We start from the raw sequence: 9,652 nt of genomic DNA, 5'->3' as shown, positions 1-9,652 counted from the left end.
CCATAACACCACAGCGCTAAAACAACTTCCTTTTGCAAAAGTTCCTTTCAATTTAAGTCTCTTGTGCTTCACTGACTCATTCTCCTGTAAAGTGTTGCCGCCATCTAATGCCGTATTAATGTAACTTTCACTCAATCCATATTACTTAATGGACATATTTATATAAAATAATATTTATTGAACAACAAATAAGCATAATTGTACAGTTCAGTCAAACATAAAGCACTAGTCATTAAAAAAAAAATTAGGTCACCATTTACGCTTGTATGTGGGTTTTACAAATATTCAACGAATGAAAAGGATTTTAAAGAGCTTGTGACAAAACCTCCTAACTCCATTGGATCCTCAACTGTCAATCAAGCCTCATTTATCCGCCTCACCTCCTGAATGAAGTGCGCACGCAGTTTGGACATCTCTGTGCAATGCAAAGGTAAATAAAGATCTGATGTTTGAAAAAAAATTGTAAAGCGTTTTCTTTACTCAAAAAACCATATGTTTATAAAGTATTTGAAGAGCGGAGAAGAGTCTGATATGTCCCGTCTAGTTGTAGCCAATATGCTAACGTAACGTTTATTATTATCAAATTTAATATTGCACAATTCGACTTGCTCTGGAACAAATAATAGATTAATAAGACCAAAGATTGCCCGTTCTATGTACTCAAATTGAATTATGTCTCATGTTTAACCACTATAAGAGCCAGCGGCAAATCCCCGAGGCACTGGCCGAGATGAAGCTGATCTCGGTGGTTACAGAAGCACTGAGCGTCCGCTGACGCACTCGAGCTCGCATCTCTGAAAACGTCAAAACAAATTGTAAAATAGGCTCTGTTATTAAATATGCGTCACATATTTCAGGTCTATATTAATAATATTATTAATTAAATTCAACAAATAGAACTGAGTTAGAATTAATACAATTAATTCCTTAAATGTCAACCATTTAAAATGAGTAAAATTTAAGTGAAATTTTAACAAAATTATCTGAATAACAGACAGACGTCAAAGATGAATTAAGAACTCTTTATTTTTTTTATTGCCAACATTGAAAAAACCTGATGATAACAAGCAGTGCTTGTTATGTCAATTTGTGGTTTTACACATTTTTACACATTTTAAATGGTTGACTTTTAAGGAACTAGTTTGATTAATTCTAACTCAATTCTTCTATGTTGAATTTAATTAATAATATTTGCTTGTAATCTGTTGCCACATTTTTATTGAGTAGATAGAGCGTATTACTGTGTACTTAAAGTGCTCTATATTTGCACACAAATTTTGTACTTAATATTCTTAAAATTCTTCTTTAGTACTTTTTTAAGATAATCTTAACATCTTGTACTCAACTGTGCTATTTTGAGACACCATGAAATAAACTAAACTAAAATGCGCTTTTAATATACTATATCTGTATTTAAAAAAAAAAAAAAAAAAAAAAAAAAACTAAGTGGTAACTAAATATATTTTTTTTAAATACAGAAATAGTATATTAATGTGGTTCAGATAACATAATATTTTGAGGTTCTGTTGATTAAACCATTCAGTTTCATTGTATTAACATTGTATGAACATAAAATTTTAAGGCAACCAGGTAACTTACTTTTTTAAGTTAAACCAACAGTTCCTTTTTACAGTGTATGTACTTCAATTAGACACTTCGAACCAAACAATCAGTGAGAGCAATGGTACACCTGAGCAGAACAAACGTTTTAAATGTTTTTAAATTTGAAAACCAAAAAGCAACAAAATGGTCAAAGACTTCCGCTAGCTAGCACATGTTCAGTGCGAAAACAACTGAAAAACAGCATGGGTGGACACAGATACACTTTCTTTGTGAACATTTTTTTGTAGATTGGTAGTTTTTGGTTCCCAGAAAGTTCTCTGAATGTTCCCAAAACATGCATGTTCAAGGTTTGTTTTTGGTTAGCCAGGAAAAATTTCTTTACAGAAATAGAAAGGTTTTTTTTAGGTTTACAGAACATTTCCCTAACACTCTGACAACATTAAAAGAACGTTCCCCTAACCTAACTCCAATATCGTGTAACCTGTTGTTCGTCAGTAATCATCATGCACTTCCGCGAGTCTATGTAATAAAATCTTTATGGTAGATGGACTGATGTCAATAATCAGTACTATACAAACCATGTTGTATTTTGATCTGTTTAATTAATAAGAACTTTTGTAGACTTATGACAGAAATAAAGTCAAAATGGTGGATAGTAAGTGAAGCTAGTAATGCTGTTTGTGGAGTTGTCTAATCATCATCAGCTGAGATCTTGAGATATCTTCTTTTATCTTTAGTTGATTATATCTAAAGCTGTGGCTTCAACATAAACAGTGCTTCAGTGTTACTTTTTAACACTCTGTAGACTGAACTCAAATTCTGAGCATAAACATCTAACACAATGTTATCTGAATGCCTTCTAGCTTATGTCACAAACCTTATCTTATGACACGCCCCTTTCTCTGACCCCCTTTTTCAGCTATCCCTGTCTCCACCACTTTGCTCCCTGACCAGCCTGAACTCTTCATGGCTTGAATTCCACAAGGATCTGAATTCAAGGACTCGATATCTTAGTGATGGAGCTGGAAATCCCAGTCCATACTGATTTGAGAGCCCTTCATTATGTGAATCTACTATTCAACCATATCTCAAAAGTGCTCTATTGAATTGTGATCTGGAGACAATGGAAGACTAGAGTACACTTAAGTACTTAAGACAAGAAACAAAAGCTGTGAGTCTTTTCTTCCCTATTGTGATATTTAACTGAGTGAAATGGATTCTTAAACAAGAATAATGTAGAGCAGGACCTGATTTTGTCCAGTGGGATTGTTTGTATCATTGTGGTTTGCTATTGCTGTGATCTCATGTGAGTGACATGTGAACACGTCAACTCAGTTGGTATTAAGAGGCCTAATGCATGCCAGAACAAATATTCCTCACATCACTACACAACCACCAGTCTGAACTGTTGACTCAAAAAGGATGGATCCATTGATCTTGTTTACACATTTTGACACTGCCATCTGCATGTCCCCACAGAAAAAAAAACTGCATCAGACCAGGAGACATTTTTCCAATCTTTCTGCAGTCCATTTTTGGTGAGCTTGTGCCCAGTTTGGCCTGTTTCTAGCTTGAACCTGACAGGAACAGAACCTGACAAACACTGCAATGCATGATTATTTTAGCTACTGTCGTCATCCCGTCTGCTTCAACCATTCTGGCCTCTCTCATTAAAAATAAGCAATTTAGTCCACATAACTGCCACTCACTAGTTGGTTTTCACATCATTCTCTGTAATCCTAAAGAGATAAAATATTCTGTCATCGTTTACTCACCCTTATGTTGTTCTAAACCTGTATGCGTTTCTTTCTTCTGTAGAACACAAAAGAAGATATTTTGAAGAATGTTGGTAATCAAACAGCCACTGACTTCCATAGTAGGAAAAAAAAAAATACAATGGAAGTCGATGGCTATTTGATTACCAACATTCTTCAAAATATCTTCTTTTGTGTTCTACAGAAACTCATACAGGTTTGTAACAATATAAGGTTAAGCAAATTACAGAATTTTCATTTTTTGGGTGAATTATCCTTTTAAGATGCCTGCACGAATCACAATATACACTAGTCAAAAGTTTGGGATAATTAAAATGTTTTTGAAAGAAGCAAGGCTTCATTTATTTGATCAAAAAAATAAAGATGGTAACATGGGGAAAATAGAATGATCCATCAGAATCTGATCCCCCCACCCCCTTTATTCTTTACTGTCACTTTTGATCAATTTAATGCATCTTTGCGGAATAAAAGTTTTTTTTATTTTTTTAATGAATGGTAGTATATCAATTTCCACAAAAATATGAAGCAAGTTTTCAACATTGATAATAGTAAGAAATGTTTCTAATATGCAGATTTGCTGCTCAAGAATGAAGGATCATGTGACACTGAAGACTGGATTAATGTTGCTGAAAATTCAGCTTTGCCATCACACAAATAATTCTATAATGAATTCATATTGTAATGATCTAATATTTTGTAACATTTTACAATTTCAAAAAACTCTGAAACTGAAACTCTAATAATATTGCTTATTGATAATGTCATTTCCTTCAAAGACTTAGTTTTTTTTTAATGTAAGTGTATACAGCAAGTGTATTGTACCTTGAAAATAATCTTAATAGACAAGGCATACATCTGATGTCATGTAATTCAAGGTTTAATAATCCTACACCAGGCTTTCATTCCCTGACAAACTGGAGGACCAACAATGCTCTACATACCGAGATCAGAAGAGGAAAGACAGAAATAAACTTCTTTCCCGGTATTCAAAGACATTTGGAGAGAAACACACTATGCCATCATTACTAAATAAATGACAAGAAAAAAAAGAAAGAAAGAAAAAGAAAAGTAGGTAACACTTCCTCCCTCAGAAAACAGCCTGGTCACACATTAAACATGGTATCAATTAACTCTTCACAGCTGAACACAGTATTCTTGTCATATGGACAGAGCTTTGTTTTTTAAAAAAAAAAAAAAAAAAAAATACAATCCAATACAGAGTTCAGTCAAGCTTGAAGGGAAGGCTGGATCACAAAGTAAAACCCAAAGGGACCGTATAACTGTAAGCTCTACGGGGTTATTAAATTGCTTGACTTGAAGAGAAAGGGTAACGGGTGAATGAAGGTTAGAGACAAACAGAAATACAGTATCAGACAGAATATTGATCATGTTCATTGTGTACACTTCCTTACACAAAATACACATGAACACACAAACACTCACAAAAGAAAAGCTCTAGTTGTATAAAAATATTTGACGGTTTGCAGAATGGACACGCTCAGCAGGCTTTTGGAAACTGAATGAATGACAATGAGATTCCACAACTGTGGTTCACTCATCCAGATACATCAGCTCAAAGGTAAATCCCTCAGACTCATGACATTTTCTCAAACACATACACCAGGTATATGCCTAAAAAAAGAAAGAGAAGAGAGAGTTGTTGGTCAAGGTTAAGGACGAGACATCATGGTAATCATCACATGTAAAACGTACTAAATTAAACTATGCTAAAATATCACTTATATTGAAATAACTTAAGACCAGAAAAATACTCTTTGAAAATACACAAATGTGAAAGTGAATGCTGATGATTCATCATTGTGGACCAATCATAAAACATAATGGACCCTGCGAACACCTGTATTCAATGTAATCTCATTTCAAATTGAAACCGTGATACATTTTTTTCCTTCAGTATTCTTTGATGATATTCAAAATAAACAATTTAACTGAAAAAGAAATATTTAGAAATAATGTAAATTAATGTATTAACTTTTCATTAATTAACTTTTTGAATGTTAGTGTACAGGTGCATCTCAAATTAGAATATCATGAAAAAAAAAAATTCTGTAATTTAATTCAAAAATAAAACTTAAATATATTCTAGATTTATTAGACAAAGTAAATTATTTCCAGACTTTTTTGTTTTCATTTTGATGATTACAGCTTGCTGCTCAAAATAAAAAAAAAATAAAAAAAATCAGTATCTCAAATTATTGGAACATTTAATTTCAAGTTCTATTAAATTACCATTCTCAGGGTATAAATACTGGGTTTATGTCAGTAATCCCAGCAGCAGACATGGGGAAGAATGCTGACTTGACAGTTTTCCAGAAGACGATCATCAAGACCCTCTACAATGAGGGTAAGCCACAGAGGGTCATTGCTGAAAGAGCTGGCTGTTCGCAGAGAGTGCTGTGCCAAAGCATATTCGTGGAAAGTTGACTGGAAGGAAAAAGTGTGGTAGGAAAAGGTGTACAAGTGAAAGGAATGACCGCAGGCTTGAGAAGATTGTCAGGCAAAGCTGAAATAAGAACTTGGGAGAGCTTCAAAAAGGAGTAGACTGAAGCTGGAGTCAGTGCATCAAGAACCACCACACACAGATGTCTTCAGGAAATGGGCCACAACTGTCACATTCCACTTACCAAGCCACTTCTGAACCAAAGACAACGTCAGAAGCATCTTACCTGGGCTAAGGAGAAAAAGAACTGGACTCAGTGGTCCAAAGTCCTCCTTTCAGATGAAAGTAAATTTTGCATTTCATTTGGAAATCAAGGTCCCAGAGTCTGGAGGAAGAGTGGAGAGGCACAAAATCCATGTTGCTTGAAGTCCAGTGTGAAGTGTCCACAGTCAGTGATGATTTGGGCTGCCATGTCATCTGCTGGTGTTGGTCCACTGTGTTTTCTGAAGTCCACAGTCAACGCAGCCATCTACCAGGAAATTTTAGAGCACTTCATGCTTTCTTCTGCTGAATAGCTTTATGGAGATGCTGATTTCATTTTTTCAACAGGATTTGGCACCTGTCCACACTACCAAAGGTACCAAAAGCTGGTTCAATGACCGTGGTGTTACTGTGCTTGATTGGCTAGCAAACTCGCCTGACCTGAACACCATAGAAAATCTATGAAGTATTGTCAAGAGGAAGATGAGAGACACCAGACTAGGGCTGCACGATTAATCGCATGCTATTCTCACGCGCATTTCGTCAGTAAAGCCGGTTCCCTGATTACCGCTAAATCGCCATCACCTGCTTTTAAACGGAGCGCCTTTTAATAGACAGAGCCGTAGTTCACAGACAAGCCACGCAATATCGCGTTCATTATCGCAGGCGATTCATCTGCGATATGAACGCGATATTGCGTGGCTTTTCAGTGATCTACGGCTCTGTCTATTAAATGCCGCTTCATTTGAAAGCAGGTGATGGCGATTTAGCGGTAATCAGGGAACCGGCTTTACTGACGAAATGCGCGTGAGAATAGCATGCGATTAATCGTGCAGCCCTACACCAGACCCAACAATGCAGATGACCTCAAGGCCGCTATCAAAGCAACCTGGGCTTCCATTACACCTGAGCAGTGCCACAGGCTGATTGCCTTCATGCCACGCCGCATTGATGCAGTAATGCATGCAAAAGGAGGCCCTACCTAGTATTGAGTGCATGGAAATGAACATACATTTCTGTCTAAAATATCCTTTTTTTTATTGATCTTATGAAGTATTCTAATTTGAGATAGTGAATTAGTGGGGTTTTGTTAAATGTGAGCCAAAAATCATAAGAATTATAAGAACCAAAGACTTAACATACTTCAGTCTGTGTGCATTGAATTTAATACACGAGTTCCACAATTTGAGTTGAATTACTGAAATAAATGAACTTTTCCACGAAATTCTAATTTATTGAGATGCACCTGTATATCTTATACGTGTTGCTTCGAAAAAGGTACTACTTTTCTGTCAGTGAAGATGCAAGCTTAGTTTTTTCTTGATGGCCAACCCACATGCTTTACTTCAGTAGGAGGAAATATCACCTATATTATCTTAAGAAGAAAAGACTTTTTCACAGCTTGGGTCTTTAATTTCTTGGCTTATATGCAGGCAGAGCTTTCAATACAAATGAGCCTCCATGCATGTTATACTCACTTATGAACATGAAGATCAAACAACTCAATTATGACTTCTATATTAATATCTTACATCTTTTTTCATGTTTTGTGAAATCAGAAAAACTTCTGAGACAACACCTGATATGTTTCAGAAAGTTAAAGCATCTGTCTATATAAAAAGACACACTGTTTTTAATAGGAAGAACATCACCACATACTTGTAGCCTCCCACTCAGACTTGCTCAAGGTTCCCTGCGGAGAAAGAGCAAACTATCAGAACACAATTAATACAAAGAAAAAATCCTTTCTGCTGCAAAAAAAAAAAAAAAAAAAAAAAACGGTATTACGGCTTACCAGTGGATGTCTAACAGCAGGATTTTCAGCTATTCTCTTGGCATGGTCGTACTCTTCCGGACTATCGGATGCCAGTCGGCCCCTCTCATCCGGAGGGTATTGCTATGACAACAAGACACAAAACTGTTTGATTTTGCCAAAGTAAGGATAAGGCAGTATGGTTCTATAGACATCATTATCTACAGATAACAGAGATAACATTAGATAAAACTTGGTACTAGGCAGTTTCTACTGTTCTGAGTGACTGCAAAAGATCCAACTCTAAAGTCTGTATGATTTTCAGGTACATAAATATGGCTTTTCATGCTGCTATACATTTGCTGTAAATGGTTACTACTGTGTCTGTACACAGTTACCATGGTGATACTTTCAGTCGCCTGTCCACATCAAAAGAGCTAAACTCTGTCTCTATGATTTTGTAGAGCTGAGATTTAGTGTATTCATGTTGATGTACGGTATGTAAAACTACTTGCCTGTCAAGTCAAAAGAGCCCACCCCCATTATACCTATATAATGTTCTGGTGCAGAGATATGCCAGTTCATTTTACTATACTGTTGCTAGGGCACTGTAAATTGTTGCTAGGGCATGGCTTGGAAGTTTCTGCATCACTACTTATTAGCTTGTTGCTAGTCTCAGTTAAATGACCCCAAGTCTCTATGAGATTCTGAATTCTTTGTCAATGTTAAGTCTATAAGATTTCTTGTCCAATTTCTTGTCCCCCAGGCGAACACTGCACGTCTGAATGTTTAGAACAGTCATAGCAATTTTCAAGCCGGATGATTTAATACCTCATATATGGCAATGACAAAAAGTGTATGACAAGTTAAATGCTGACATTTTTACAGAAGTAGTAGGAGCGAGGGAAAAAAGGGGAGGGGGGAGACATCTGGATCAGTGGAAAGCCTAGAGTAAAAATCAAACCAGTTTCATCCATTGTCACAAAAAAAATAAAAAAATCTTTTCATTGCCAGTTCAAGGGCCTATTCTTTGTGTGTGGATTACTCATTGACGATTTGACATGATCTGGGCTTGTTAGGTTTTTCTGAAGCTCATCCTGGAGTTGCTGTCATAGCAATTTTAAAATAATTATAATGTTGTGTAGTCTATAACAATAGACAGAGCCATTTTTGCTCATTAAGAGATTTATTTGTGAGGGGATAATTATCTCTGTTTTACTGGAGCCTTACACACACATACAGTTAGTAAAAATTGAATTAATTTGAATGGTGACAGCTATTATATGTGCAGTGCAGGAGATGCAGAGTAGATGCAGATAAGTTACAAAAAAATTATACAACTTGAATGCTGTCTGCTGTGCCATTAGAAATATGTTATTGACCCTTAAAGGGTTAGTTCACCCAAAAATGAAATTTCTGTCATTAATTACTCACCCTCATGTCCTTCCAAACCCGCAAGACCTTTGTTCATCTTCAGAACACAGATTAAGACATATTTCATGAAATCCAAGGAGGGGGGGGGTTCCATAGAAAGCAACAAAATTACCACATTCAAGGTCCAGAGAAGTAGTAAAGACATTGTTAAAATAGTCATAGTAGTCAATAGTCAAAATAGTCTTCAGTCGAAAAAGAAATTAAGGTTTTTGATGAAATCATTCCAGGATTATTCTCCTTCTAGTGGACTTTAATTGACCCCAAACAAAATTACAGTCAAAATTACAGTTTCAGTGCAGCTTCAAAGGGCTTTAAACAATACCAGACGAGGTATAAGGCTCTTATCTAGCGAAACGACCTGTCATTTTCTTAAAAAAAAAAAAACGTATATGCTTTATAAGCACAAACGATCGCCTTGCAAGTGCTTCCACCAGACCGCCTTCCGTATTCTTCAGAAAGCTTACG

The 9,652-nt window shown here is 35.8% G+C and overlaps 1 protein-coding gene across 2 annotated transcripts in view; it reads right to left on the bottom strand.

Moving 5' to 3' along the window:
• Positions 1 to 3,815: 3,815 nt before the first annotated feature.
• Positions 3,816 to 9,652, bottom strand: part of rnmt (RNA (guanine-7-) methyltransferase) — a 23,514-nt gene continuing 17,677 nt past the window's right edge. The window contains exons 9-11 of one of the 2 annotated variants that reach the window (XM_067411229.1): positions 7,796 to 7,897; positions 7,660 to 7,693; positions 3,816 to 4,970 (exon numbers count right to left, since the gene is read on the bottom strand). In XM_067411229.1, the coding sequence (XP_067267330.1) occupies positions 4,933 to 4,970; positions 7,660 to 7,693; positions 7,796 to 7,897 (174 nt within the window). In that variant the 3' untranslated portion in view covers positions 3,816 to 4,932. The remainder of the gene's footprint in view (positions 4,971 to 7,659; positions 7,694 to 7,795; positions 7,898 to 9,652) is intronic. The other variant, XM_067411228.1, reaches the window with a different exon arrangement.

This window comes from Chanodichthys erythropterus, chromosome 15 (assembly GCF_024489055.1).
Source record: "Chanodichthys erythropterus isolate Z2021 chromosome 15, ASM2448905v1, whole genome shotgun sequence".
NCBI classification, from domain to species: Eukaryota; Metazoa; Chordata; class Actinopteri; order Cypriniformes; family Xenocyprididae; genus Chanodichthys; species Chanodichthys erythropterus.
The sequence above is the reverse complement of the archived record's forward strand: the minus strand, read 5'-3'. Positions and strand labels throughout refer to the sequence as shown.